This window comes from Tamandua tetradactyla, chromosome 6 (genome assembly GCF_023851605.1).
Source record: "Tamandua tetradactyla isolate mTamTet1 chromosome 6, mTamTet1.pri, whole genome shotgun sequence".
NCBI lineage: Eukaryota > Metazoa > Chordata > Mammalia > Pilosa > Myrmecophagidae > Tamandua > Tamandua tetradactyla.
The window spans coordinates 110,943,453-110,958,882 of NC_135332.1; the positions used below are offsets into that span (position 1 = coordinate 110,943,453).

Sequence of the window (15,430 nt, forward strand, 5' to 3'; positions counted from 1 at the left end):
GGACATGTATTTCATATTAATTAGTCATGACATGTTAGTCACTCCACTGAGGTGGCTGGACATTTACAAGTTGGAAATTTAGATTTGCATGAATTGGGGGCTATCTAAAATTGAATTGTATCAAGTCCCTAACAGGTCCACTGATAAACAATCCACTAGGCCTAAGTACAAAATAAATACTTGTAAAATACAAACTAGTAATATTCTTGTGATTACAACAGTCCATGACACATTCCCAAATTTTGAGTCTTGTTTTGCATTATTTAGTTATTTCACAAGAACTTGTGTTAAAACAAATAGGGTTATAAAAATGAGAAGTTTCTTAGGACATAAATCAAACATGACTTGATTGGGGGATAAGAGTGGTTCTGGCAGGAGGGGAAGAAGTGATTAATTCATTAAGCCTCTATCATATAATTTGTTACAAGTCTGTATTACGTTTGTGATTTGAAAAAAATCTAATAAAGTTAAATCTCTTTATGATTAATGACTCTTTCCAATGAGTAGACAACATCCTTAAAGGAAGGGCTTTTAAAAAATATTGCTTTGGAATATCCCTCTCCCACAGCAAAACAGAACTAACATAAAATTGAACTCATGAAGGGCCTAAATGCTTGTTGACTGATATCAGGATGCACAAGTTGGTCATTTAAATTTTGTAGTCAAAACTAAAGGGTTACCACTGGGGAAACCTCTGATACTGTGTCAAACATTAGGGATCAATAAGCCAAGCCCTTGATCTTGAGGCTTACTCTTGGGAAGTTTATGTAGGTAGTAGAGAAGCTTAGCTACCTATAGGTATGTCGACAAGTTACTTCCAGAGAACCTCTTTTGTTGCTCACATGTGGACTCTCTAAGCCCAATCTGCAAGTGAAATCACTGCCCTTCCCTCTAGGAGGGACATGACATCCAGGGGTGAAATTCTCCCTGGAAGCATGGAAGATGATTCCCAGGGATGAGTCTGGCCCTAGCACCATGGGATCAACAATGCCATCCTGACCAAAAGGGGGAAAAGAAGTGTAACAAAGAAGGTATCAGTGGCTGAGAGAGTTGAAATAGAATTGAGAGGTTACTCTGGAGGTCACTCTTACACAAACTTCAGTTAGACATTGCTACCTGCCATAACCTGCAAAACCAAAACCAAAACCATTCCAGCCAATCCTAAAGTACACCAAGGGCCTTATATAAGATTCTACAAAGGTTCCATGCACTAGGGTAACTTTCAAGAAACCTAGAAGCTCCAGATGGGTCCCTGGACGAGATAAGTCCTGAAATGCAGAGGGACCAGCCTCTCTAGAGCATCAACTAGCTCCATCCCCCTGTCCCATATTGTTAATAGCCCCTTCCAACATGAAAAAGTTAGAATGGGCATACTCCAAATACCCCTGAAGACTGGGAGAAAGATCAAAGGTTATGGTGGAGTTATACAGAAAAAGTAGAGTTTAACAAATGAGTATGGTTGCTGAATTATTGTACTGATATTTCTTTTAGTCTCCAGTATCTTAGAGCAGCTGGAAATAAAAACCTAAAATTGTAGAATTGTAACCCATACCAAACTCTAAAATTTGTTCTACAACTAATTGTTATGATGTGCTTTGAAATTTATTGCCTTTTTTGTATATATGTTATTTTTCATAAAAAAGAAAAAAAAATGTCTCTTTTAGCCTCCAGTGCTTTGGAGCAGCTAGAAAAAAAAATATGAAATAGTGGAATGGTAATCCATAACAAACTCTGAAATCTGTCCTACTTCAACTACTTGTTGAAGCGTACTTTGAAAATCATCACTTTCTCTTTCTTTTCTTTGTATATATGTTATATTTAACAATAAAAAAAATTTAAAAAAAACCTAAAAGGTGATAAAAATTATACGATGGGACGGAACTGAACTGTGACATGAAAAGTGCATATTGAGCATTTATATGGTTAGATAATAACCATAATAGTTCTTTTACAAATGGACTTCATGTTCATGTAAATCTCTTTATCTAGAATCATTTCTGAAAAAGTTCAATTCTTTGAGAAATCTATGTTATTCAAGACTATTTTAATTCCCAGGTTTCAGAGAGAAACTGTTCTTTACTTTAAATCCACCAGCAATGTGCAGTTTACAATTCTCTTTTCATTCATTCAGAAATAAAATTAATTTTGTCACCAACCTCAATTTCTAAATGGAAATGAATGAAAAGACAGAATATGTGAAGTTATTAAATTAAATTAGAAACTAAAACTCAAAGGAGGTCAAAATGAAATTTTAAGGAAAAATAATGTATTTTCCTTTTTAATGTTGCTCTTAGCATAATTTAAAATTTGGCTAATTAAATCATATTTATAAAACATAAGATCTATGACATTTAATTATTGATCTTGTGTTCACATCAGAAATTCATTTGATTAAAGTCAAAACAAGTCCTTCAAAATTTTAATTGCAAATACTGATTGTTACCTGGTTCTTACATCTAATTTGCATCTATTAATGATACAGGACAACTCAAAGAGAATTGGGAACCATCCTCTCACCCACACCCTGTCTTCAGGTGCCACATTCATATCATCACTTGTATATTCCTTGAAAGCCTTCAAGAAGAAAGGTAGGATTAGCTAAAAGCAAAACACATCAATACATCTGTACATTAAGCACATTATTCCTCCCCCCAAAATTTAAATGCTACACAAAAAGTGAGCAAATGGATACACAATAATTTATAAAGAAAGAAACTGTAAGTACCTACAAAGAACACTAGACTAGAATCCCAAAAACGATTTCCAGCTTCAACTGCCACCAGCTTTATGCACAATTAGCCAGACTAAATCAGGTTCTTATTTTTACCATTTCAAATGATGCTGACACAATTCAGTCAACATCACTGGGAAAGTGAATATCAAATGAGCTAATGTATAAAAAGGGTAATAAGCTCCCCAAAGGTCCATGTTAGTATACAGTAATAGTCTTATTACCAAATATATGATGCATCACTTCTCCCCAGAATAGCTACAAAGACGGACTCAGATATGCAAGATAAACTTGGCAGCCTGACTGTCAATTCAGTCTTTTACTTAAAAGATTAAGCCAGCACCCATCCATATAGCCTGTCAACTTTGGCACTGCAGAATACTAACAGATTAGAAAGCAGAACAGAGGAACAGCAGCAAACAGGCTTGGGTTAAAAAAACCTGGTTCCCCTTTATTAGCTTTGTAACTATAGGCATTTTTTAACCTCTCTGTGCCTCAGTTTCCTCATCTGTATGAGACTGTAACATTATCTATCCCAGAGACTTTATGAAGACTGAACAAGTTAAAAGATGTGAAATACAGAAAAATACTCAACAACTTTAGTAAGTATTAGATATTATTATTAACAATTATAACTCAAAATCAAGCTTAGATTCTTTTTGGGTTCACTAAAAAATAAAAGCTTCTGAAAAATTTTTATTTACTAAATGATGCTATACCTGAGGTCTATCAGACACATATTTTGCACAATGGCGAATAAGGCGAATTGCTTCCATACTTGTGTCTGGGAAAGCTGCATTGCATGCGAATTCAGATAAACACTTCACTGCATCTTGAAAAGAATCAATGGTCGCTGGAAAGTGTTTTTCAAATACAAGGGCTAAAAGAGAGAAATACACAAAATAATTACAATTTCTCAATTATTCTTAATTGTACCAAAAATATATCCACCTCTAGATGTAATACATAATTCTTAAAAGATGGTTAAGGGCTTTGACATCCAACAGATCCAGGGTTCAAGTCTATCTCTGCCCTGAACTGTGAGGAAAGGGAAGCATGTCTTTTTGCTTACACTATAAACCTAGCACCTGATACAGGGACTGCCACATAGGAGGCACTGAATAAACCCTTGATGGATGAACATATGAAGTTATTTACCTCTGTATTTCATTTTCTTGGCCTATAAAATAGGGATAAAAACATCCAAGGACAGTCGTGAACATTAAATAAAATACCATAGATAAAATGCTTAGCACAATGCTTGACCCAAACAAGTTCTTGATATATGATAGCTATGGTAACATTATTCTTGGTGATGATGATGATCATCATCATCAATTTCCACACAAGTTTTATTTATTATCCTTAGTATTTCATCCCCACTTAAAGTCAAAGAAGACTGTGCAGTGTAGTGGTTAAAAGTCAAGGCTTTTCCTTAAGACTCCCTGATTTTGAATTACAGATCTCTCTCTCACTAGTTGGATGACACTGGCAAATTACTTAACCTCTGTTTACCTGAGTTTCTTAATCAGTAAAATAAGAAACTTACCTCATAGGATTTAAGAAAATATATGTAAAGTGCTTAGAACAGTGCTTGGCTACAATAATCACTCAATAAATGTTAACTATAATAATAATAACAATAACATTATTATTATTCATTCTGGTTCTGAAGGCAAAACTTAATAATGTAAAGCCCATAACGGGCCCATGATATTATCATACTCAAATATCTTTATGAACATAAGAAAGTTGCTTTTTTTTTTTACATGAAAATACCTAAAACAATACTCACTGACAATGTGCCCTGTTGTTTGGAATGCTAGTTCCACTATGCTTTCATCTTGATCAGAAGCAGCTAGATGAAACACAGAGAAAATGTTCTTCCATCCAGACCGAATGTTAGCAGCCTGAGAATTAACCATCTGTGCTATACACCGAACAACCATGTCTCGAATTGTTGGAGACCTAAAAAATTAAGATAATTGCTTGGATATACATACAGATAAGACTCATCAATTTGTTCCCCTGTTACAGAAAACAATATGGTATTTTCTGATTTTAAGCAATTCAACAAATATAATACCTGTTTCGTTTCATTATATGTTCAAAAGGTCTTAAGAAATCCTTCTGGAATCTGAAATTAGCGAGCTCCCCTTTCTCTAAAAACTTCATTGATAACTGCCTCAAGGAGTCTACTGCAAAAATAGCTACATCTTCATTGGGATTACAGCCAACCTGCAATGGCAAAGATATAAAGAACACTAATGTCAGCTGTGAAAATCTACAACTCATTATTATTATTATTTAACAAAAAGTATGTAACTAGAAACAGCAAAGATGGATTCTCTATAAAGATATCAGGCATGCGAAGAATACTTCTCAGCAAGAGAAACAGGAATTTTAACTGAATCCTCAAAACTCAGAGCCATCATTTTTAAAAAGAAAAATGTGATTCAAAGGACTTTCTAAATTTAATTATAAAAAAGTAATAGCTAATTACTTGGATGAAAAAAATCCTCAGATTACATACGGAAATTTTAAACAAGGGAAAATACTACAAATGTAAACAAATATAAATTATTAATATACCTTATTAAAATGATCTCCAATAACTTCCCAAATTCGAGACCACTGCAATCTTATTCTTCCCATGTTGTAATATGATATTTCTACTATTTTTTGCAGACTAAACATTCTTGGGTGTGTTGTGGAAAGTAATTCATCCATAGACACAGCACAGAGCCAACGAACAAAATCCACTAAAATATAAATAGATTTAAATTTTGTTAGCTTAACTTCTAAAGTTTTTAGCCAAAAAGCCAATCTGTAAGTATAACAAACATGCATACTTACCAATAGCATTTCCATCTAGCCTTGTAGACCCCGTAAATATTCTAGGAGGGGCAAGAAGGGGGAAACAATACAAAAATTTATAATCTTTACTTTCATTATATGAATTCAAAAGTAAGTGGCCTAGGGCACTAGCTATTTTTATGTGTTTTAAGGAAACAAAAATCTATGTCATCAAATGAGTATTTTGTGTCATATAATAGTAGCAACAGTAGTTTGGATATTCTCCCATGACCATCCCATACATAGCACTTTGCAATCAATAATATAATTGGAGTAAGATTGTATTACTGCAATTTTATTTGTAGATTTACGAACACTGGATGAGTATCTCATGAGATCTTAAGAATAAGAAAAATATTAATTTGATAAAATTAATGAATGGCACATTACAAAACAGAAGATTCAGAATTTTTTCCATAATATCTACTAGCATTAAGCACATCCTTAAAATTCTACTTTATTTTTACAAAGAACATAAGTTTGATTAGAAAATTCATTTACAATAACTTACAAGTGATTTAATATAACATTGCAAATAATCTCATAGAATTAAATCAAGAAGTAGCCAAACCACTTCTCTGCCCACCAGCTCTGCCCAGCTTTCTACAGTGAACTCTTTTTCTGTGTTTCAATAGGATTTGCATGATAAAAAGGAAACCTTAAAGACAGGAATAGGGCAAATTTTAAACTTGAGAAATAACAGCAATCATAACAATAGTAATAGCTACTATTCTAAACACTATGTATACCCATTCTAAACACTATATATACCCATTCATTTAAAATTCACAAATACACTGGGAAGTGTATCATCATAACCTCAATTTTATAAACTGAAAAACAGAGGTACAGAGAAACTGAGCACAAAGGTATTTAACAACTTCCTCAAAATCAAAGAAGACGTAACTGCCAGAGTCAAGATTCAAACAAAGACAGTCTGACTCATGAGCCTACCACTTAACAACTGTGCCACACTGTCTCACACTTATCTGGGCAAAACATATATAAACATTTGAAATATATTCTAGTTTTTTTCCTACTACCACTATCTACACATTTCTTAGTACAGCATGATTTTTTAATCTCAGCACGCATCAATATCTTTCTATGTGTACTAGCACTGAGTAACAAAAACAGGACAAGTAAAAACAGTTTAAAAATTGACAACATAATTCAGAAACTGAACTTTTGCTAAAGGAGTGTTTTAAGATTTACTAATGATAAGTCAAAAATCTGGCTGACAACATAATCTGGTAAAAAAAATTAAGAGTAATAATGTCCCTTCATCCAGTTGTTAGACTGAACTCAGAAGTTAAAAACTACAAAGCCTAAAAAACTCTCACAAAAACAAAAAATGAAAATTGCTAAACTAATGTCATTTTCATGGTTATTTCTTACAGGATTTGATAAATAGGACTTATCAAATTAAACGTATTTTCATGGCTATTTTTTAATTTGAGAAAGAAAGGCTATTTCTTAATTTGAGAGGACCAAACGGTAGAGTATGGGGGGCGGTAGGTAAAGAACAGAAGCAGAGATGTAGATTATCATCAACCAGAGGGGACGGAGGGAATGAACTCTCTGAACATGGTGAAGTAATGGAGAACAACAGCAACAAGGACAGAGAACCATCACGGCAATCAGACAGGCTCAGCAGACTCAGGGGTGAGATGGGAGAGCATGAATCCTGGGTAAGGGCATTCAAATTCCTACTCACTTTGGTAGCCTCTGAGGGGTCACTATTTCTTGTAATTGTCCACTAAAGTTAAGCCTTAATATACTACGACAGGAGAACAAAGCTGTGTTTTTCACAAAATCAGTCTATGAAATGGATTCTACATTTCCTGTATGTGTGCTAATATGAAAAGAAATGCTCTGGAAAAAAAGCACAAGCAGGAGAAAATAATGGATAGGTTACTGCTCCATCCACATTATGATGGATGTGTACACACAAAAAAATGTTGGCAAAACTCATGCAGATTCTGGATCATATAAACTTTTTTTTTTTTTTTTTTTTTAAAGGAAAGACAGAGAGAAGGAAGGAAGGATAGAAGGAAGGAAGGAAGGAAGAAAGGGAAACATCTTTAAACATTTTCTTGTTTTATTGTATTTTGTTTTTCCGTTTTTTGTTACATGGGCTGGGGCCGGGAATCGAACCGAGGTCCTCCGGCATAGCAGGCAAGCACTTTGCCCGCTGAGCCACCGCGGCCCGCCCGGATCATATAAACTTTTAAACTGTATGCAAGCTGCCTAAACTACTATACCTGTAAAAGATTTTTCACAATGAAAATATCAGAGATAACCCTTGTTCTTAGACCTATGCTAACTAAAAGATATCAATGATATCTTCCAATGAGCAGATGCTCCTGGATAAGGTTATATATTTTCTGATGGGTGACAGAATGCTCCAAAATGTGAGATAGGCTTATGTACTGATATATCTAGAGTGCTTAAATAATAATAATAAAAAGACAAAACATACTTTTTTGCTAATGAACTGCTTTAGCATGTTTAGTTAAATCATCCCTGGACACAGTCTATCCCCTGCACAGTTTAGTAACACTTATGAAACTGGTCTAGTTCAGCAATGCCTAGCAAATTCTACTCCAGCAACTGCTAGAGAATCAGATATTCTCAGATTAAAGTGCCCATTATTCTCTTAAACTGTTATGGTACAAGAGTCATAATATAAGAGGATATAATTAGAAAACTTTATCATCTTAAAGTTTTTAAAGAAATCACATTTATTTCTGTTAAATAACAAAGAAAAGACAAAGAATTAAAAATAAAATTATTTGTATTATTACTTTTTATTTAGTTCTTTTACCTGTAACAAAAGATAATTCAGAACAATAGGACCAAGGACAGGAAAATGACTTATTTTGCTGGAAAATCATAGAACACTCCAGGATATGTGATAATATTCTCACCAATGTCTTGATTACCAGTGTGATCCTGCAGAATTAACGCATGGACTAGAGAGTCAGACTATAATATTTGAAAATAAACTGAGAAATGCAAAAGGAAATTTAGAAGAAATTTAATGAGCAAGTGAAATGCATCACAGAAGAATAGTATGATCTTATAATAAATCAAAGATGTAACTGCCAATGTTTCTACAATAAGCCAGAATTCAAATATTGGGGCTTTGTAAAAAAACTGGACATTGGATTTATGTTTGTAGAAGTATCTGATGATGGTGAAGCTTCAGACAGTGCAGTACTAATTTGTGCTAAGACTTTTCCGACAGAGCATAAATTCTTAAAATGGAGAAGCATACAGTTTATTCCAATGAGTGGCATGCCCCTCTGTAACAACTAGTGGATGAGAAGATATATCAGAACTGGATTGGCACAATAAAGTATAATATGGAAACAGAAATAATAAGTAAAATATCAAATCTTGCCTGAATAGATTCCCATAATGACAGTGAAGATGATTTTCTGGAAAGTGAGAAAATCAACTGCAAGAAAGCTACCCTGGTAGCCAAAGTGCAGCTATTACACTGCTTTGGAACTGTACCCACAGGCAGAAGGGACAAGAGGCTACAAGTGCACACTTGGAGTCACTGTCTGATGGCAGATCCTGGCAGCAACCCTCAAAACTCTCTATGAATGAAAATATGGAATGGTTATTGAAATAACCAAGGCAAGGCTAGCCTGCTTATGTGCATAAGAAAGTCATATAACCCCGTTCTGACTCAGTTTTCTTGTCTGTCAGTTAAGGACAATCGTACCCAGTACCTGAGGCTCCTGAAAGGATTAAAAGAAGGGATAAGTGCAAAGCACTTTGAAAAGTACCTGGCACATGGCAAGCCGTGTCACATGGTAGGTATAAGATATTATGCAAACTTTCTTCATCCTTTACAAGGAAAAGGTAGGTGCTCCCCATTTTTTAAAAAAATAAATAAATAAAAGGGAGGGAAAGGACAAGTGGACACTAAGAATACTCAAAAAAAAAAGTTTCAGGGAGTATTCCAAGGTTATAGCCACTGAAAACTCTAATTCTGTCTGTACTTTGAGCAAAAAAGTTTTGTTCAAAGCAAAATGAAATAATGGATCACAATGAATCTTCAGTCCATCAAGAAAAGATTATGCATGATATATTTTTTGGAAGTTGCCATCACAAATGGCTTTAAAAAAAAGGGGATAGTAAATATCAGTATTGCAAAATGTTAAGTTTCAGTTATTTGGGCACTTATCTGGGGGATAAAAGCTCATCTTCAAAAGAATCTAGATGACATGCTGGGCATTTATAGATCTGAAATAAATGTTTCATAGTAAAATAAAATATAGCATGAGCTTTCTTTTAGAAAACAAACTAAAAATTAGGGAAACATGGTAATGTACATAATATATAAATTCCAAAATCCTTTCCACAGATGCTTATAATGAGAACTGCCATCAAAATCCTTGCATTTAGCCCATAATGCAGTCCTCTATCATGGACCCAGAAAGACAAATTACAAAGTGTTTTCAAATAGGGATAATAAGGGGAACATGTTTCTATAAAGGAAATAAAATATTGTTTTCATCAAGGTAACTATATCCCTAATGCCCACTACAGTAGCCTAAAGCTGTATGCAATGAGAAAACCACCTTCTTAAACCTAATCCATTGCTGTGGGTATGGATGTATTATACAGAGGATCTTTTGATGAGGAGGATCTTAATTCCTTTTAACAAAAGGATTAATCCTTTATAAGAGGATAAAAGACAGAAAAGACACGCACAAACACACACATACACAAAGCCTCAGAGACTCTAAGAGAGCCAGAGAAGCTGGGAGAGGACACACAGAAGTTCAGAGAGGAAACCACTGAAGCCAGAAGCTGGAAGCAACAAAACCCAGGAAAGAAGGCAGAGACCAACAGATGTCGTTATGTGGCCTGGCTATGTGACAGAGGAACTGAGGATCGCTGGTAGCTGGTCTTTGGGAAGAAAACACGGCCTGTTGATCCATTCATTTTGGTCATTTACATGGCCTCCGTATGCCTTTCAGTAGCTTTAGCAAACCAAAACACCCACCAAAACTGATTTATAACTTACATTTTTATACTATCCTTTTACTGCATTCTATGATCTAAAAAGCAAAATTATAGGTACTGTATCTAAATTACAGCATATCAGAATATAGCCTAATATTACTTTAGGAAAATTATTTTGCAAATATTTCTTTTTACTATTGAGCAAAACATATCTAAATGCTACAGAATCGAAATAGTATTAATCCAAAAAAGGGGATAAAATGAATACCTTACCTATCTACAGCAACAACAACACTTTGAGAACTGGTTTCTCCAATGGATTCCTGAATACTTGCTATCTGCTTCCAATCCACATTTCCTCCAACTACCACATATAAAAGAGATTCAATTCAGTTTGATAATAATTCAGCTGAAGGATGCACTTACAGTTCTATAACACTTAAATCACTTATTTACCTAATTAAAAAAAGAAGCTTTTGGTGAACAATTCTTTTGGCACAGTGGCATTTACCTAGGCCAAATGTGCCTAGTGAGTAACACTAAGTAGCAAATAAGACGTGGTGATAAAGATACAAACTCTGTTTGCAAGGATCACATCAATTAGGGACATTGAGAATTTAGATCACAAAATTAAAGACATTAGGCATAATGAACACTTATGTTTCAGAGACACATCATTAATTTCAGTTCCAACTGTAACTCCTGAGGATGATTCTCAATTCCATGTATCTCTTCTACAGCCCTGTCCTTTACTTTCCAGTGCCCTGTTTGAGTATGCTTATTAGAAATTTCTATTTCTATGTTCTAATACCCTCAAAAGAATAAATTTTCCACCCAAATATTTTTCCCATATTTTGGACCATGGAATAACAAATTCTGTAGTTTTCAAACTCTTAACCTTGGAAGGATCTTTGATTTCCTTCCCCTTCACCACCCTCAAAATTCAATGTTACCAAACCTTAGAGATTTTCCTTTTGCTTTATTTTTCCTATCATCTGCTCATTTCCATTCTTACTTAGTTTAGGCTCCCCTAATTTCATGCTTGCATCATTGAAACAGTTTCCCAACTGATTTCTTGGCTGCTAACTTTCTCCCTCTTCAATCTCTCCTTCATTCTCCTGCCTGAATAATGTTCCTAATTCATTACCTTCAATTTGCTTATTGTAATGTATACTTACAAGGTATACTTTATTTTTTTTTATATTTCAGCCTAGCATTTAAGGCACTTTCAACAGTCTAGCCAGTATGTGTGTCTGTTCATGCCATCCTTCAACCATCTAAAGCTCATCTTCCCAGAGCCAATGTGAATTCTCTGTGAAGAATTCCTCTCCATTGACCTCACTTTTCCTGGAACCAAGATTTTTAGTATCTACCCAAAATCTACTCAAAATCAGAATTTTTCCCCATACAGTGTCACATAAATTATTTTAGGTATGTTTATGTTGCCTTCTCAATTAGATAAAAGTCATCTAAAATTTAGGATTTCATCATATGCACTTTTTGTCCTTCCCTACCTTACTCAATAGTGAGTCCAAGCAGGTGCTCTACAAGTATTTGTTGACTAACTGACTAGACAGTCAATAAACGCCCTTTTGAATGCCAACAGGCCAGAAGGTGCCATTCAAACCAGATGAACTCTAATTCTCTTCGAGGAACAGAACCATGTGAAAAGATGTGATCCTGTACTCATCAAGTGAAAAATTTACCAGGGGAGATGGACATGTTTACAACTAAATATAATACAATATAATGATTATTTCATAGTTGAAATGAACTAAGTACATATAATACAAGTTAGCTAAACAAACTAATTTTGATAGGAGAAGGGAGAATGGGGTGTTGGCTCATGGTAAAGCTTCATAAAGGATGAAATACTTTTTCAAGTTGGACTTAGAAGGCTGACCATGAGGAAGACAGGCAAAAAGAAAAGAAGTTCAGGGAGAGGGAGCAGCACATACAGAGTACTGGAAGCATGCAAATGCATAGTATGTTTTAATATAGTCTGGTGTAACCAATAATGGAGAATGTGGGAGACAGGGAAGAAGGGAGAGAACAATAGATGAAGCTGGAAAGACAAACTAGAAATATAATGTAAAGAGCCAGAATGTCATGTTAAATGTACCCCTTTGGAAAACAGGGAACCAACAGAGCTTTTAGAAGACTCACGTGAATTTCAGAAAAATAATTCTGGCAGTGTCTGGAGAACATATTGAACTAGGAAGATACACTGGAGTCAGGGCAACAGATTAAGAGTCTACTGTTACAATACAAGTAAGCAAGGATGAAAGGCTGAAATAAGTGACAAAGAGTTGGGGTAGTGGGGCAAAGTATCCAGAAACTACTTCTATTATGAAGAAAAATCAATGAAAAAAATGGCAATCATCACAAACCTTTCTCTGTATATCAACTAAATGCCTTTTTTACACAGCTTTCTATACATTTTATATTTAAATATCAATCTATAATCATAATAAACATTTAAAAGAATCAAAAAATATATAAAATGGAAGAATCAGAAGAAAATATGTAAAATCTTTCAAAGATTTGTATGACAGTATAACATAACAGTTAAAGTTTTAATAAATTACTCAAGAACAAATACTTAGGCTAACTAATATTACGCAGTAAGCAAAGATGTATGTGTTGTTAATATTTTCCAAACATTTTTTTATAGCCAAGCCATTCAATTTTTTTAACTTGAATATATACCTTAAAAGGACAATGTGCACACACTTCAAATCTAATGCTCATATGCAATGTATTGTTGTTTTGTTTTGGCAAGTGCAGGTTCCAGGAATCAAACCCGGGTCTCCCATATGGCAGGTGAGAATTCTGCCACTGAGCTATCCTTGCACTTCCCTACAATGTATTCTTACTACATTGTTAAAATTTAGTAAAAATTTTCATTTTTCTATGGTACATGGATGTTTTGTATTATATCTATATCTGTAGATAGACAGAGACACACACACAAACATTAACTGGCTTGATTACCTGTAACACATCCTCTTCTAGCTTAAACTCTGTATCACCCTACTTGAGAAAGCAGATGAAGTCTGAGTAGGTGGGCACTGGAAGATCAGAGGTGGACATCTGCCATATGAGCTGGCTGGTGACCAACAAGATGGTCTGAAAGGAGGTCTCTGTTCAACAGGGACCAAGTCAAATAGACTGGCTCCCTTTAGGATGTGGACTTGAAAATGATGAAATGATCTGATGAATCAGAAGCGAATGGAGAGAAGAAGGTAACGTAACAGAAAGCCTTCCTAACTAAAGCATGAAAGAGAGCTGGAGTCCCTGAAGTGCCTTGAAAGCCTGTACTGTTTGTTATTTCCAGACCCTAAATGTGTGTACCTTTATGTAAATTCCCTCCTCCTGAAGGAAGAAGGCAGGTCATCAATTAAGTAGCATAAGAGAGCAGTGATCAAATTAATTTCAATTTATTTTCAAATATACGAGTAAATATAATCAGCAAATATCACTATTTCTCTTGTTTGACTAACACTTTTAGAAGATAAATTAGTCCACTGATGCTATACTTTTAGTATATTCTAATTCTATAGTTCTATTTGATAAAATTGAGCCCCAGCAATTTGCACCTTTTCATTACTTTGGCCTTTCCATACTCTCTAGGCCTTTTCAAAACTATTGAATCACTTAGTGCACATTCATTTCACTTGCCTGTAAATATTTTTCAGCTGTATCTCCTGCTATCTCCTGGAGTAATTATAGCTCTAATGTTCCGAGTTAGACTTCCAGGTTATGCAAGTCACCATGCAGGTGCTCAGGCAGTTCTAAATCTTGCTGCTGGATCACCAAGTTATTAGGTCTACACCTGCACTGGTAGAACTCCCAGACCTTGCAGTACCACAGCAGTTATGGTAGAGCTGAGGTACAGACCGCACTGCTGGCTGCTACAGTTGGATTACCACCGGGAACTAATTTTCCCCAGTCCAACTTGAAGCCACAACATGGTCTTGGTCTTTACTTCCTTCCCTATGGATCCTTTTTCAGGCTTGAGATTCTTTTGGACTTCCTAAGAATTTTACTGCTAGCAACAACAGAGAAATCACTAAAAGATAAAAAGATAGAAAATGTCCAGAAATGCAAAGTTATAGTACAAAGCCTTAAAAGGTAAATATTCCTGGATCTCAGGTATATTCCTTCCTGCTCTCTTTAAGTCATGTCTCTAGATTACTTGGTTGGAGGTAAGGGAAGGATGACAGATAATAATCCAGAAATCTCTAATACACCAGCCACTGTGCTAAGTCTAACCATATATATTCTTATTTAATCATAATAACTATGAGTACATATTACCCTTAATGTGCAAAAGAAGAAATCTAAGCTTAGAGAGTTGAAGGAATTGAAGAAATAGAGAAGGATTCAAATCCAGAAGCACATTACTCAAGTACTAAAACTTTGTTTCTCCCCTGGTAGGTCGTCTTGCCTTTATAACCAAAAATGTTTTGTCTTTGATTCTTCTCTATCCATTTTTGCTAATATTTCCCATTGTTCTACTGGGTTAAACCTGTAATGCTCAGTTTTACTGAGCACACAACAGGAACCAGAGGGAGCAGTTCCATGCTGGTGGATATGTTTGGTTAAGCCAGAATGCCTTTAAATATGTTGGTGTAAAGTGTCTGCCAGTTGTTCAAACTCTCTATACCAGCCTTCATGCATTTATATTACCCTTCTCCAACACTGAACTATGAGAGTGAGAAAACCAGGGTCTTTTAATGTTGTATAAACCAGACCAAGAAATACTTAGCTCCCTACCTAATTAATCATCTTGCTTTTTCTCCTCAATTAGGCCTAAGGCACTTTATAATATCCCTCTATATTTCATTGCTACAA

The 15,430-nt window shown here is 34.8% G+C and overlaps 1 protein-coding gene across 3 annotated transcripts in view; it reads right to left on the minus strand.

Annotated features, from left to right (window-relative positions):
- ARFGEF1 (ARF guanine nucleotide exchange factor 1) overlaps positions 1–15,430 on the minus strand; it is a 227,310-nt gene that overhangs the window by 20,698 nt on the left and 191,182 nt on the right. For all 3 annotated transcript variants that reach the window (XM_077166936.1, XM_077166935.1, XM_077166934.1), the window contains 7 exons: positions 10,847–10,937; positions 5,588–5,628; positions 5,324–5,493; positions 4,818–4,969; positions 4,527–4,699; positions 3,451–3,611; positions 2,444–2,574 (listed from right to left, as the gene is read on the minus strand). In XM_077166936.1, the coding sequence (XP_077023051.1) occupies positions 2,444–2,574; positions 3,451–3,611; positions 4,527–4,699; positions 4,818–4,969; positions 5,324–5,493; positions 5,588–5,628; positions 10,847–10,937 (919 nt within the window). The remainder of the gene's footprint in view (positions 1–2,443; positions 2,575–3,450; positions 3,612–4,526; positions 4,700–4,817; positions 4,970–5,323; positions 5,494–5,587; positions 5,629–10,846; positions 10,938–15,430) is intronic.